The sequence below is a fragment of the Gasterosteus aculeatus genome, chromosome 8 (assembly GCF_964276395.1).
Source record: "Gasterosteus aculeatus chromosome 8, fGasAcu3.hap1.1, whole genome shotgun sequence".
Classification (NCBI taxonomy): domain Eukaryota; kingdom Metazoa; phylum Chordata; class Actinopteri; order Perciformes; family Gasterosteidae; genus Gasterosteus; species Gasterosteus aculeatus.
The window spans coordinates 16599949-16615627 of NC_135695.1; the positions used below are offsets into that span (position 1 = coordinate 16599949).

A 15679-nucleotide genomic window follows, 5' to 3' on the forward strand; every position below is an offset into this window, starting at 1 on the left:
CCTGGAAAATACTTTTGTTGTATTACAGAATGTGTAGCCCCTGAATCAACCAAAAACGATAAAAGTTTCCCTTGAATTTGCACCATAGTGGTGGGCATATTTTCAAATGATTTTCCTGAAAACTTTGCATATGTGTGTTTAAGTGAAAGCTTTTGTTGTGTTCTCCATTGCTCTGTGATGTCCATGAGAGCTTGTTGTTGCTCTGGTGTGTGTGTGTGTGTGTGTGTGTGTGTGTGTGTGTGTGTGTGTGTGTGTGTGTGCGTGTAGGGAGTTAGTGCAAAAAGCGTTTCTTCATTGCCGGCTGCGGTGTGTGTGTGTTTTACTTCCCTTATCATGTGAGGCCTCAGCATGGTTGCCGTCTCCCCCTCACATGCAGCCTCCTCCCCCTCCGCCTCACGTCAATCGGAATGTGCGTTGCCACCCCTTCCTCGTCTGGCCAGTCCACGCCCCCATCCTCTACGAGGTGCATTTTGTGGACATTCTCTGTGCCAATGTCCCTGTTCGCCACAGCGGAAACACGTATCATTGTCATTGGGTGGAGACAGCTGTGATCCCTCCTGGTTCCAGGAGGAGCGTCCACTCGTCATGCCCCGACCACGCCCCCTGAATCCGCCCCGTTGGTTGGGATCCCGTGGGCGGTCGTTTCTGGCAAGTTGAGTGACAGCTTGGAGCATAGTCAGTTGGGCGAGTTCAATCTGACGTGACCGCCTTTTCCCCTCGTGGTCAGTTCTCTCTATGTCCATGGATTGCGCATGCGCAGCATGTTTCTTTACATCCGCGAGTCGCGAGTCTTCCATTCCAGCCACAGAGCGCTGCACATTCATTTTTATGTCGGGCAATAGTCCATTCATGAAAGCATTCTTCAGGTGTGATTCCCACGTCCCCAGAGCGTCTCCTGTTGGTTCGCAGGTGAAGCAGGGTACGGTGGTGGGCATGTGTTGAGGAGAGGGCCCCCAGCCCCTGTGAGACTCGGATACAAGGGAGAAGAAGCACATCGGTCATTTTGTTCAATAACATTTGGATCTGGTTTTTCAACCAATGTGGTTTTTGCGCATATCAATTCTTTAGCCATTTGTTTCCTTTCTCTACATTCACATTCATCCTCCCACCATTTTAACCATTTACTTTGTTTCTCAATGTCCTCCAAGTCTTTGCCTTTTATCACCCTCTGAGTTTTTATACCCTTCTCTTTTCCCTCTAAGCCTGTTCGTAACATGTTCAGTTTTATTCTACTGAAAGAATCATTTGCAGGGAACCCCAAATCTTTTGACCACTCGGGCAAAAACTCTAGAGATTGATCTCCATATTTCCTTCTCATCAGATCCACAATGGGTCCCTCCGGAGAACCCATTTCCTTTTTACTTTTACCGTGTACACCACCCATCTTTCAGGCGTGGTGAAGTATACTTTTTATTACTTAAAATATAGTCGTCACTATAAGTCTTGATTTTCTTTTACGTAGGAAAAATACAAGTTAAAACCCAACCAGAACTATTGGTCAATAAATATAGGTCAAGGGCGCAAATATCTGTTTTCAGATTACTGTCCGAAAACCCCGATATTGTTCCTGTCTTCCTGTTAGGTCAAGGGCTGAGATTTTGCGATTTCAGTGAACTCTCAAAACCCCTCCTATCTTCCCCTTCGGTAAAGGGTCACAATTGTCAATTGCCCCTGTCTTCCCCTTTGGTCAAGGGTCACAATTATGCGATTTTCAGATAGTTAGTCTGAATACAATCGTAATACGCAAATTGCTCCCTGTCTTCCTCAGTAAAAAGTTGGATGCTGATGAACCGGAAATACTGCATAATTACTCTTATAATTTTATACACATTTTTCAAATAACCGGATAAAAAGACAAGTTATCATCATTAGAAGCCCAATCAAATAACCGAAATTTGGATTTTCTAAGAAGAGAGAGAAAAAATAAATTAAAAAATCCCAAAGTACTAAATACCCGTCTTTGTAATCTGTTATCACCCGTTATAATTCAGAAAGCCCCGTTTGAAAATCAGAATATCAACTTCTTACCCGATTCGTGTGAAAATCTTCCTCATCGGATCGTGTTGAAGCCAATCAGATCTCTTCTGGTCGCCGGTCCCCTCTCTCTGAGTGTGATGAGGTATAGGGCAGAATCACGTCTTGGTGGATCCTGAAGGGGCCCCTTCCCGGACGTCCTCGGAGTCCCGACGGAGCTTCAAACGATCCCACTTCTGACACCAAATTGTGGTGGAAGATTTTGCACAGACAATCGTTAAGTAAGAAACAAAGGCTCTGAGTCAAGTATGTCTTTTCTCCGTTTATTTCCTTGCAAGGGAAAAAGGGTCATAACAGCTACGTGGTCAGTAGACTGTCAAGAACCTCCTTTTTTTCCCCCAACACATCGAGGCAGTTCTTATACCTAAGTTTAGATATCGGTGGCGTCAACAGAAACCTTTGACCATCTTGTTGAGTATCTACAGCCAGGGTACTGGGAACATCTTATCCATGTAAGACACGTCAGTTCTTTGACCGTGTCCTTGCTCTCCCAACATGCTAAAACAAAGGTGGTCATAGACATAACAAACACTTTGTTCAATCTCTACAGCTAGGACGCTGGAACCATCTAATCCAAGAGGGAGACGTCAGTTTGTATGTCAGGGCCTTTGTGATCTAACCACTTGCAACTAATAAACTGGTTATACAAATGAAGCATTTAAAAGGGTTACATATCATTTTCCCATTACAAAGTGTGCACCAATTATCTTACTGAAATGATCACGATCATGAAATGACTAAATTTCTAATAGGAAGACTAGTCATTTGGAGGAAGCCCTAACTCACCTCACAGTTACTGTGTTCATTAACAACAACCGAGACCATAATGACTAATTGATTAATTGCACAGTCTATTATTTCGCTCCTGCAACCCAGTAGATCTGAAAGGGCCCCGGCTGGAGTTAACAGTCTTATTGGAGAGACGCGTTCCTCGCAAGGAACAATAAGGGAAAATAGCGGAATTAATTGGGTTTGATTAAGGGAGCTTTTCAATGGGACACAGCTTTTTTGCATGACATAATTAGAGGTCAGCGAAGAGAGGGTGGAAGGGGGGGGATTTGCCTGTTGGCGCCAGTGTTGTGTGGGTGTGTCTGTGAGAGAGAGACTGATAGACAGACAGACAGAGAGAGAGAGGGAGGGACGCTTCCTGCACACTTGTAGAGCTATGGTGTGTGTCTGATGTGGTATATTTCTATAGGCTCACTCACCAGAAAACCCACAGTGTTCACAGGGGGGGCCTCTGTGTGTGATTATTATCACTACACTTGTCAGCATTAAAGGCACAGTGCTCGGCCTTTTGTTATAGCTACATGCTCATTAGCAGTGCACTGCAGAGACAATGTTAGTGAATAGAAGAGGGTGGTAACACAAGAGGACATTCAGTCATGTTTTTGGATGATACAAACAGAAACACACACTATGAATTCATAATACTGTTACTGTGTATTGGAAAAAGCAGCGTACACAATCCATCGGATCAAATATTACATCTGACCTGTCATGACCACGCCTGATTAGATTAACAAATATTTCATCGCGGGTCTCCATCTGCAGGTTTATTTTTCACATAACAGTTTTGATTTCACTTGTTCTTTGTTTGACAGGGATTATGGACACATTCGCCCCCAAACCGTTCAGAGAAGTGAAACCCACAGACAGCAGGCATCCAACTAATCGAACAAGTGTCCTTGAGCAAGGCATTAGACCGCAAGCTACATGGGCATTGTCTAGGATACTTTGTGTTTTCCTCTGCATCCTTTTTTCCGTCAGCCACAGACTCCAGACCAGCTGTACCAATGAGCTTATTCTCTATTGGCATTAGCTGCCTTTTCCTTCTTCCCCAGGACACTACAGCGTAGAGGATGTTACTGGCCACCACAGAGTGATAAAAGATTGTAAAACGTGAGTCTTCTGAGAAAACACTGGCGGCTCTGACATTTCTTGTACTGTGTTTTTAATCCAGTCCATATAATCGTGTGGACGTCCAGGTATTTGCAATCCTCTATTTCCCTAATGTTCCTTGGCCTTGAGTAAATGATTGTTCGTTATATCGTCCCACAACGGCATATTTGTTACTACAGTGAAAAAGCAATGTTATTAAAACTTTGATGTAATTATCTCTTCAATTAATACAATTTGTTATGTACTCTATACTGATGAAATTGAACTTTGTTGTTGTCATTTTTTTTGCATGGATATGTTTGAACATGTCCTGAAATCACATAGAGATTCACAATGTTTTGATCAGGATGGGGGCGTAATAAAGTGTTAAAGTACGTCTGGATGGTACAGAACACGGATTGCCTGACAGAATTTTTGACGCTGGATGGGTCTGAGTTCGGAGATAGAATTAGGACGCCCTCTATGGTCGAGACTTGGACACGACAAGAAAACCACTCATAATAACAACAAAGCGAAAACATACATTCGCACATCCACTTCATCGTTGGAAACTTTTTTGTTTGATCTAACGTTACACCATATCGACTATTTTACAGATCTAACGTTAGTTGATTTAGACCGCTTCACCTATTTGCTGAAATAAATAGTCGCATCTGAAGACTATTCCCGTGTGATAAACGTTCGTATTGTAAGATAGAACGTGCATTTTAGGATCGATGGTGAAATATCGGTTGTGAAATACTTGAAATACTTCCTGAACTTCAACTCCTGAAATGTAGCATTTCCGTATTTTGATTTGAAAGTCATACGTCACCGGGTGGACAAAACTCCCACAATGCATTGTAATTTTGATCTGAAATAAACCGAATTACATTCGCTGCAGATCTGGGAGTGAACAACTTGAAATACAACGCTTAGTTTATTAATCTGATCTAATCCTTGAATTGTTGGTCCCGTTCGGCGTTCGTGTGACGATTTCCAGGGACTGGCTTTTTTTGTATGTATGTTGTTATTGCAAATATGATATGATTAGCCACTAGCTAGCTAAATTGGCTAGTGCTAGTTACCATTAGCTAGGTTAGTTTCTTTCCTCCTTTTCTGTACATTATTGTAAATATGCCCAGTTGATGACATCCATCGTTAGCTACTTGCAAGGCTTTCCGAAATGTAATTCTCTGTTTTGAACTTCCTGAAAGTCAATCGTGTTGAAACGGACGTAACGTAACTTAAGTTCATGTGTTCTTCCATTAAATCTATCATCAACTCAGCGTTTAAGATCACGTTACACTTAACGTAAGTAAATAACATAGTCAGGTCTTACTTTTTTTTTTTACCTAGCTAATTATCTGCTTTTACGGTTAAACTACGTAAGTTTCAGGGTACTTGCATAACAGTTCATATTTTGGCTAACTTTGTTTACTTGCATTACTTGTTACCTCCAGAGGACAACAACTGAATGTGACTGTTTAAATGGGTGCTGTGCTTGTTGGACAGGTGTCCAACTGGCCGGCCAGTGGCTGTCGGATCAGGACTCGAGGATGGATTCAGAATATGAACATCGCCTCCTCCGACAAATCAACCTTCAAAATGACAACCTGAGTCCCATTGTGAGTTTTCTGCGGTCTTTAATAATATAAATGTTTCACATCAACACTGAATTGGCAGTATAATTGTGTTATATTACAATTTGAAATGATCAGAAAGTTGATATATATATCAATGAAAATGATGAAAAAAATGTGTTTTTGCAGAAACAGACACTGCGTCAAACACCCACCGGCTCCCCGTTATCGTCACCCAGTAAGCTTGGAGACAGATTCATTCCAACCAGAGCCGGGGCCAACTGGAGTATTAACTTCCACAGAATCAATGTATGAACAGTTTGTGGGTACATTTGTGCATCCATGTTTATCCAAGATAATAGTACTATAAATGCAAGAGATGTCTGAAGGTTACACTGTGTTATAGTGTGGTTGGTTACTGTATGAATGTTCTGTCTGAGACCGAACAACAACGGCTTGGTTGTCAAATGAATGTTGGTATTTTTATGTTTTTAAGGAAAATGAGAAGTCGCCAAGTCAGAACAGAAAAACCAAGGATGCCTCCTCTGATAACCTTAAAGGTAAATGAACGTATTCGGTTTTGTCTGTTACTCTTGTTCATACAGAATTGTAGTTGGGTGCATTTTGTTTTAAACTACATTTATTTTCATGCAGCAGACGGGCAGGCCTACTCTGCTCTCCTCAAGAATGAGCTGCTAGGAGCAGGAATAGAAAAGATCCTGGACCCTCAGACGGAGGACAGGCGTCTGCAGCCATCAACCCCAGAAAAGAGAAGTCTCTTCACCGTAAGAACATTTCATCATGTAATGAGTGAGGATGTAGCCCATTAGAAAAGACACACATAGAGTATGCTGTTGGATATTTAAGTGATGGTAAAAAAAACACAATGTGGAAGAGTAGTATACCCCTGTTTCAGTGTTTTATGTTCTTTTTATAGATTGTTTTTTCTCGATTCTTTGCAGTATTCGCTTAACACCAAGAGGTCGTCACCAGAAGATGGCACCAACATCTCCCCCTACTCTCTATCACCTGTCAGCAACAAAAGGTAAAAATACCTTTAAAGTAAAATATATGGCGTGTTGTTCACACTGCAAGCAAAGACATGGTTCATTTTTACATCAGCGGTTCACAATGTCCAACTTTTCCTGTTGCAGTCAGAAATTGCTGCGTTCACCGAGAAAGCCAACTCGCAAAATCTCAAAGATTCCTTTTAAAGTCCTGGATGCTCCAGAGCTGCAAGATGATTTTTACCTCAATCTGGTGGACTGGTCGTCTCTCAATGTGCTCAGTGTCGGGCTGGGTACATGCGTTTACCTGTGGAGCGCCTGTACTAGCCAGGTACTGTACAGTGTTTAAACAACTGATTTTGGAACATGAATGTGAACGGTTTGCTTAACTTTGTATATGTATTTTGTTCCTTGGCCGCATTCAATACCATCGTACATCAAAGTTAATCGATTGTTGGATTTAATTTTCCTCAGGTAACAAGATTGTGTGATTTATCCGTGGAGGGAGACTCAGTCACGTCGGTTGGGTGGTCCGAAAGGGTAAGTAAACACAGCTTATTGCCTTAAGGAAACTACCACGGTAATCTTATGGTAGTTAATTTTCCTTTTTAAACCTTTTTTTTTCCAGGGTAACCTGGTGGCAGTGGGGACTCACAAAGGCTATGTTCAGATCTGGGATGCCGGTGCGGGGAAGAAACTCTTTGCCCTGGAAGGACACACAGCTAGAGTTGGTAAGAACATGTTTGCTGAACCCGGCGAATAAAGGAACTGGAAAAAATACATGAATACTTGACATTCATGATAATTGTGTCCTTTAAAATCTTAGATGAATATTGAGAGCGACTAAGCTCAAATGAATCTAAATCTGTTTGCAGGAGCGTTAGCATGGAATGCCGACCAGCTGTCTTCGGGTAGCCGTGATCGTATGATTCTTCAGAGAGATGTGCGGACGCCTCCTCTGCAGTCAGAGAGACGATTGCAGGGACACAGACAGGAAGTGTGCGGCTTAAAGTGGAGCACTGACCATCAGCTGCTCGCTTCTGGTGGCAACGACAACAAGGTACAGTTGTGACTCTTATGAAATACGTCCTAATTTTAGTGCTTTTAGATGTTGTGTTTCTTAATGTGTCTCTTTTTTTTTGTCATCTCAGCTGCTGGTCTGGAACCACTCCTCGCTGAGTCCACTGCAAACGTACATGGATCACCTGGCTGCAGTGAAAGCCATTGCCTGGTCCCCACACCAGCATGGCCTGCTGGCCTCCGGGGGCGGTACTGCTGACCGCTGCATCCGGTTTTGGAACACCCTGACCTCACAGCCGCTGCAGTGTATGGACACCGGCTCCCAGGTCTGCAACCTGGCTTGGTCCAAACATGCCAATGAGCTGGTAAGTGGCAGCAGTTACACACTGCAAAAGTTCACGAGGGTCCCATTTGCATTGACCATGAGACGTTCCATGGCCTATTTTAAGTGTCAAAATGATACTTGTAAAAAGTTGTCATTGGTACTTAAAGATTTAAAATCTGAATCAGCTCATTTTTGAACAGGGATCCGCAGTAAAATGTAGTTGTTGCCCATTTTTACACATAAACAAAAGCAGTAGAGCATTCTTGCATAGCATTGTTTGAATAAACAATTCTCTGGGCAGAATGTACCCACTTCCACTTGACAAAGTTTTGCCTTTCGTCTTTTATATATATCTGGCACACAAATTAAAATGGGCATTGTTGATGCCATTGCAACGGTCAAATTATGTTGGTCAAATTGTGTCTTTTTATCTAGGTGAGCACACATGGCTACTCTCAGAACCAGATCTTGGTGTGGAAATATCCAGCTCTCACTCAGGTTGCCAAACTCACAGGACACTCGTACAGAGTGCTCTACCTGGTCAGTTTGTGTTCTTTTTGTGATCACAATGTAGTCATGCAATTGGTCACATTAATGGAAAAGTTGGCATTTGGTAAATTGTTATTGTTTATTTCTTTATACTAGGCAATGTCCCCGGATGGTGAGGCCATTGTGACGGGAGCTGGAGATGAGACTCTACGCTTCTGGAATGTTTTCAGTAAAACAAGGTCAACTAAGGTGAGAAAACACTTTTTGGAAACGGTATTCTGTTATTGCACGCCCATATCTGCACAGAAATTAACAAAGGTTCTTTATCTTTTGTTTCAGGAATCCGTATCCGTTTTAAATCTCTTTACTAGGATACGGTAACTTAAAGCAAATTAAAACTCTTAAACAAGCACCTTGTGACATTTTTTCACAGAGGAAATGTCAGCAAGAGCAACTGAGCACTTTGTCTTCATGCCAACAACTGTTTGGGCAACTTTTTTTTACTTTTAGGTTCTCATTATGAATGTAGTAATTTTTATAAAAATGTATAAGTGGGTTGAGTACCTTTTTTTTTTTTTTGTATGAACAACAAGAATTTGTTGGCATTACTTACTTTATACAATATTGTGTTGTGGAATCTGAAATGAGCTGTTGTAGTTCTTGTTAAACTCAGGTCTTATTTATTTTACGCAACAGTGAAAGCCAACGCAATTAGCTACAATGGGAAAGAAATGCCATTACATATTATGGCACACATACAACATGAAACCCTTAACATAATCACCCACTATGGCCTTTACAATATGTGCACCATGTTTACTGTGATCCTTGGAATACGATGGTTGAGATCAGCCGGATGATACAATGCAGTTTTGCTCCTGTGGACAGAGTCCTACACTGCGCAGACATGTACTAAGTACATGAAGAATTAAAAGATGATGCAACTGCAGAACTGGTCTATATGTTTTTTTGCCTTTACAAATGCAATTCTTTTGTTCGTTGTGCAACATTTAACATGCTTACGTATTTATTTGACAATTGAAATACATTTTTCATGTGCCGATATTTCTACCAATTAATCACAGTTAACATGATGCAAATTGATAAAAACAAAAGCTGAATCAACGTACTCGTGTATTTGTGGCGGGATCTGTATGGTCATTCTCATTATTTAGTGGGATTAATAAAACCACATAAACAACACGGTGTAGTCATGCCTGCAGCCGTTAGGGGGCGCTGTCTCAGCGGATATGCCGACTGGAAGTGCTGTGAACGGGCGGGAAGTTGAAAGTTTGTGAATACAAGGAAAACAAATACTGCCGTTACCGAGTTCTTTGCGCGTAACGGTATTAAAGTACAATTGTATTATCAGCACAAACACGGTAAGTTCAAGGACTAAAATTGGCTAAATGCCGTCAACAACCTGAGTTTCAGCTAAGCTAACGCTAGCTGACACAAATAGTGGCCCGACTGTGGCTAGCTAGCTGACGCTAACTGAGCTCTCCACAAGTCCTGTTACCTTCTGTGGCCTCTCGGGATGGCGGACAGAAATCTTGTGTGGGAGTTAAAACGTTGGGCGACGGAGGAGTTCAACCTGCCCCCGGATAGTCTGCCGAACGACGGCTACTTTAAAACGTAGGTATCCGCTGTTTTGTGTACGACGATCAATGTGACTGCTTAAGCGTATTGTCCGAGGTCCTCACGGTTGATGCATATATGCAACTTTAAACAAACGTAATGCTGATCATGTCTTTCGTAGGCTCTGTATCGGCACAGGAAAGTCTATATGGAGATATGTCATCCAACACGTTTTTCAGCAGAGGTTAGTTGTCCATACACTATGCCAGAGTTAACGCTGATCTTGTATACCAACACTGTTTCAGTAATTGTCTTGTCGGCATGAAGAACACTGTGGCTTCAAATAACCGCCTTCATCTCTAAAATACACTACGGTCTCACCTTTGCCAAAAGATGGCAAATGATGGATTACACCTGTCCGACGGTTTCTCTGTTTTTCCAGGAACGTGCGGGTCGTCCGTGGCAACCTCCTGTGGTATCCTTTACCGCCCTGACAGTTACCATGGCAACTTAATGTGTGTAGTTTGGTAATGTACTTCCTCATGTAAATGTCGGCGGGAGGTCATTTTGACAGAATGTACAGTGTATCTTGCGCAGCACTCGGTGCGGTTTGTATGTGTATACAGCGTACACTGAATTCCTCTAATCCACCATGCACACTGTGCTTAGCATTTACCCAGCTATTTCCTTGACATCATGATGTTAAAGGTACAAAGTTCTTCAAGACAAAGAGGTAGGCTGAGACTAATGCTACAGACTGGAATTTTAATTTCAGTATGACCGCAAACAATAAAGTAAAATGTGTCGGGGGTTTTGCATGTTCAGCTGAAGCATGCTGAGGGCCAGAGTGATGCTGCCAAGCAGAGAGAGCTTCAGAGCAAGATAGAGCAGCTGAGAGCAGAGATCAGTCACTTGGACTCTCAGCTCAGTGGAACAGAGGAACAGTTGGCCACACAAGGTTAGTTTGGCCGATGTGGTAAGGGGTCGCACTGTTTAACAATATTTAAAGTGATCCCTTAAACCACTGTTATCTACTATTTACTAACAGAGCAGTCCATCAGTCGTACCTGGGCCCAGGTGGAGGACAGTCGGCGCAGAGAGCTTCTTATGCAGGCCTATAGGCAACGCTGCATCTTAGGCCGCAGGGTGCTTTCTGCAGACACACAAAAAGTCAATGGGCACTGCCAGGCACTGGAAGAACTTGCCAGGTAAGGCAATACCTGAAATGAATCAACTTAGATAATGTACACAACCATATTAAGTGAGAGCTGTGTTGTGTTTTGTAGGAAAGCAGAGATTGAAGTATTGTTTGATGATAAACCCCCCAGCAGCAGAGATGTTGATAACTTAGACTCTCAAGGTGCAGCAGAGGCACAAGTCCTGGTAAGAACTACCTAAAGCTTGTTTATATTTTAATTGCATGTGCAATAGTGGTGTACTATCCATTAGCACATGATTCAGTCTGGAAAAAAAAGTCAGTAGACAAAAATGCTCAAACACTATGTTAACTATGTCTACAGTTCCTCATTTTATTTTGGTCTCCAAATTTGTAAAAAAAAAATTTCTGCTAACAACTACACAATATGACTCTGCAGATGTACCACTGTGGAGGATGAGGAGCTACGCAGCGTATACAGTATCAAATAAGGGAGCAATGAATAAATGAGGGATTGTCGACACACAATTCCAATTTCGAAAGGGAACAGCTACATATAGTTCATTAGATATCTTGACATATTGAGACTGGACTAGTCTCAATGGACTGGACTGGGGTCGTCGTGGCGCAGGGGTAGAGAAGGTGTGCTGGGAAGCACAAGGTTGGTGGTTCAATTCCAGGCTGCCCCATGTTCCATGTCGAAGTGTCCCTGAGCAAGACACCTAACCCCTAATTGCTCTGGATAAAAGCGTCTGCTAAATGACCTGTAATGTAATGTAATGACTAGCATGTAGCACTAGAGCCGATAGAGATTCACATAGATTTTGCAAAACAATTTAAGTTTAAATCCATATTTTTGAAGACATCATACAAGTTGACCAGCACTTAGTTGCGCAAATATGATGGCTGTAGACCCAAGATGCCTTTTGACTGAAGGAAATCCTGTTTTTCATTTTTCTCTTCAGCGTGATGTAAGAGAGCTGTGTGATGACAGGGTCCACTTCTATCAGTCTTTACAAGAGAGTGAACTGAAAACTGCAAACTCTGCAGCCAAACAGTAAGTACAACAATGGATACGGTACTCAAGTCTTTCAGAATACTGTCAACTTTCCCCTTCTTGAATTAACCTCTTATCACTGTTATTTCTCAGTATAACTCGTGAACAAAGGACTGCTGTGTTTGAGTATTGGCTGAGTGCTGTGGAGGTTTCTGTATTTTGATTACTTTTAACACAACATTTTTGTACTTGTACTCAATACATTTTGCCTTAAATTAACAACTTGTGTTTATGTCATCAGAACATGTTGTGTGGTTATCCTCCAAACCATGTCCTCTCTGCATTGGAATATTTAGCTTCCAGAGAGCAGAAGGAACTAGAGGAGAAACTAGCCTCTCTGGATGTGGCACAGGATGTTTCCGCTCTACGGTAAACTAAAGTTTTTATAATTCATCACTATAAAACCTCAAGTTTTCAGTATCAGAGTATTCAAAAGGCTTTTTAATTGCAGGTTCCGCTATGAAAGCAATCACCTACTGGACGTGTCAACAGAAGAGGATAATGACTTGCCATCGGTTAAGACCCTCTTAGAGGTGCTAGACACAAATCACACAATTTGATATTTGGGGAATTCATACAGTATATAAAACATGTTGATGTGTTTCCTGGCATTTATGATTGCAACATATTATTTGTGGAATTACACGTTTGTTTTGGTTTCCAGGATGCTTGGGAAGAGGTGGAACAGAGTTTGGTGGAATTGGCCCAGACTCGCTCCAGAGTCCAGCAGCTCCAAAGCCAGCTGCAGGCCCGTAAGAAGACGGCTGAGCTGGAGGTGTCTGGTATTGCAGATGAGCTTCACAATGACACCATGGCACTGTAAGAAAACTCCCTGTACTGTAGTAATGAGAGTTTGATTGATGAGGTTCTAACACATAGTGCAAAGGGTGTATTTCCCCCTACAAGTATAGAATAATTGAGTCAATGTATGAAAAATGTGTACACTGGTTTGACGTGGAGATTGGTATTTTTGTTCCCATTTTTTTCTGACAGGTCAGCTCTAGAGGTGGAGCTTCAGTGTGTCATGCAGGCAGCAGCCAGGGATCAAATCAGAGACAGGTGTATACAACTTGATCTGCATGCAAAAAGCAGACAGGAGGCGCTTAGAAAGCTTCACAGCCAGTGGCAGAGCATCCTTGACTTCAGACAACAAGTGGTGAGAGTCAATTGAGAATATGAGACCTTAATTACCAGCATATATTAGCATTAATAATGTGTGACGTCAACTTTACATCTGGATTTACCAAACCTTTGGTAAATGGTAATGCGCAGAGGCATCAGCGTATCTTCAACATATCATTAAACCCGGTCTGTTTTTGTCCAGGTCCTCAGACAGAAGCACATCCGAGGTCTGATAAAGGGTAACTCCACCGCCAAGAGGGAGCTGATTTGTCTGCACGCAGAGGTGTGAATGTTCTCCATCTACGACACTGAAGATTGGGGTGAAGAAAATGTTTAGGCCTTTGAGCCAAAGAAAGCTCTTATTCTCTCACCTGTCTTTCTGTCTTGTTGCAGTTGCAGGAATTTGTGCAGGGCAAACTAGAGCCTCAGCTTGAAGTGGTCACCACTGCAGGCGGCACTCAAAGAAACTCCATTTCCAGGGAGGCAAGACAGTTTGGAACAATTTCACTTCTCGCTTTGGACCGCAGGACTGTTGATGGGTAAGAACAGGTTACCTGACACCTGAACGTGTAAATCCCAGCCATTACACCTGGTTTTCTGTTGTTTCAGAATGCAAAGGATTCCGGCATCGTGGTTGTCCATCCATCGATTGCAGTCCCCGACCTTCAGCAGCTTGTGTCAGAACCTGGCATTCCCACTCTACAGGGTGAGTCCGTCCATATAACGCAACAGTGTGCTTTGACCACAGTGAGAAACTCCTTTTATATGTTTTTGTATAAAAAGTGTTGAGGTACTGTACATAAGACCATACTATTATGTTTTCACGGTTGCTGGCAAAGGTTGACTGCTATAAAAGTTCTGCTAGCAGCTCCTAGAGTTCCCACTGCTTCTTAAACGTCACATGCAGATGGTGGTTTTGAAACAGGAGCTACATTCAAACGCTACAAACTCACCGTGGAGATGTTTTTTTGGTTGTTGTTGTTTTCATGTAGATGCATGTTAATGTCATAGAATTTCTGCTCCTTTGCCCCTTTTCTCATTGACACAAACTTTTCTCCCTTTTCTTACACAGGCTCCAGAGGAGTTGTGTTCCCACGCGTGCGCCCAGCAGCTTGAGCTACGTTTTCTCCGTCAGTCACTGCAACTTTATGCTGTAACTTCGCAGAAAATACAGAAGGAAACAGAGTTGCTGCATGCATCTGATCAAAAAGGTAGGGGGGAACTCAACCAGAAAGATGTTAACAAGCTTAAAATACATACTAAGGAAGCTGTATTTGTCTGTTTTTACACAGTTTGTATTCAATAAAGAATGTATGTTTGCTGAGCAAGAAGTTTTCAGAATTATGGAAAATGTTAGTTACAACAGAAGTACTGTTTGTCTGCACTGTGGCTCTTAGCTCTGCTGTCTAGAGTCCTGGAAGAAGATCAGAAGCTTCTGGACGCTCTGGTACAGAGAGTCAGATGCCTCACCCAACGTTGCACCCAAGGCCTTTCTTATGGGGTCCAAGTCAAAACTGCCATCTCTTACTGGTGAGGCACATTTCAAAAAAGGAGATAATCAAAAAACTATGGATGTTTTCCATTTTGCAAAATTGTAATTATTTTTCAATCAGTGTGACTTTTGTAGTTCTATTACTATCTATTTTCCTCCTCCTATCCGGGGTCGGTCACGATGGCAGCACGTTGACCCAGACTTCCCTCTCACACGCAACATTTTCCACTTTTTACAAACAAGCCTAATTACTGAGGTCTCGGGGTGAGACCACCTTTTCACAGTGCAAAGAACGGGAAAAGTTAACACTTGTACTGACTTATCATTTACATCCAAAAGTTTTCAAAGAACTTCTTTCTTCTGTGATGCTGTAGCTTTCCACTGCAATGGATGATGTGCTAACTTTGATTTTGCTTTCTATGAAAAGTGGTGTAGATAATTGTGTTTAACTCATTATTTTCTGATAAATCAGTGATTTGCAATTTTGGATCATTACCTTCAGTCAGAGTGTTGGGTTTGCTGGTAAACTTCTTCTCTTTTGTCCATGCATTCAGGTGGGATCGGCCAGCCCAGCATGTCCTACCGGATGTCAATAAGGGAGGACTGACTTTTCAACAGTGGTTACAAAAGTGGAAACTTGCTGCCAAAGCCTCTTAGGGGGCAAATCATCCTTAAGTAAATAGGAAGTAGATCCGTTAACGCACCTTTTCAGTAGCAAAGGGACAATGCTACAATAGTTAGAAAATGCCCTCTTCTTTTTTTCTCCTGTTTTTCATGCTCATCGCCGCTGCTGGTGTTTTACCAAGTGAAAATCCGTGCCTAATAAATCATTTCGAATCCAAGCATTTGTTCGTGTCTCTCCTAATACTTTATTAATAAAACAACACAATGTAGTAGTATGTGTCCGTCGTGCACCGGGCAACATTGTTCCTTTG

The 15679-nt window shown here is 42.2% G+C and overlaps 2 protein-coding genes and 1 long non-coding RNA gene across 12 annotated transcripts; 2 read left to right on the plus strand and 1 right to left on the minus strand.

Moving 5' to 3' along the window:
- Nucleotides 1-2080: 2080 nt before the first annotated feature.
- Nucleotides 2081-15589, minus strand: LOC144411457 (uncharacterized). 2 transcript variants are annotated; one of them, XR_013468628.1, is made up of 4 exons: nt 15449-15589; nt 15241-15323; nt 10985-11070; nt 2081-2210 (listed from the first exon to the last, which is right to left on the minus strand). It is a non-coding gene; the product is annotated as an uncharacterized LOC144411457 (long non-coding RNA). The 2 variants fall into 2 exon arrangements; XR_013468627.1 differs by lacking the exon at nt 2081-2210 and adding an exon at nt 9003-9605.
- Nucleotides 3680-9288, plus strand: LOC120823814 (fizzy-related protein homolog). 9 transcript variants are annotated; one of them, XM_040184169.2, is made up of 15 exons: nt 4768-4933; nt 5205-5229; nt 5431-5543; nt 5688-5807; nt 5995-6058; nt 6153-6283; nt 6461-6543; nt 6653-6836; nt 6980-7045; nt 7134-7236; nt 7381-7565; nt 7657-7890; nt 8286-8390; nt 8496-8588; nt 8679-9288. In XM_040184169.2, exons 3-15 carry the CDS (start codon nt 5475-5477, stop codon nt 8718-8720), a joined length of 1479 nt encoding a protein of 492 aa, XP_040040103.1. In that variant the 5' UTR covers nt 4768-4933; nt 5205-5229; nt 5431-5474; the 3' UTR covers nt 8721-9288. The 9 variants fall into 9 exon arrangements, with proteins under 9 accessions (XP_077964551.1, XP_040040102.1, XP_040040101.1 ...); XM_078108424.1 differs by having other exon boundaries at nt 4769-4937; XM_078108428.1 differs by having other exon boundaries at nt 4771-4933; nt 6156-6283.
- haus5 (HAUS augmin-like complex, subunit 5) lies at nt 9546-15586 on the plus strand. Its single transcript, XM_040184166.2, has 19 exons — nt 9546-9974; nt 10099-10161; nt 10360-10392; nt 10626-10650; nt 10743-10875; nt 10966-11125; nt 11204-11300; nt 12039-12130; nt 12224-12278; nt 12372-12499; nt 12582-12663; nt 12795-12949; nt 13124-13286; nt 13455-13535; nt 13646-13791; nt 13862-13958; nt 14325-14463; nt 14650-14782; nt 15299-15586. Exons 1-19 carry the CDS (start codon nt 9877-9879, stop codon nt 15399-15401), a joined length of 1983 nt encoding a protein of 660 aa, XP_040040100.2. The 5' UTR covers nt 9546-9876; the 3' UTR covers nt 15402-15586.
- Nucleotides 15590-15679: the final 90 nt, after the last annotated feature.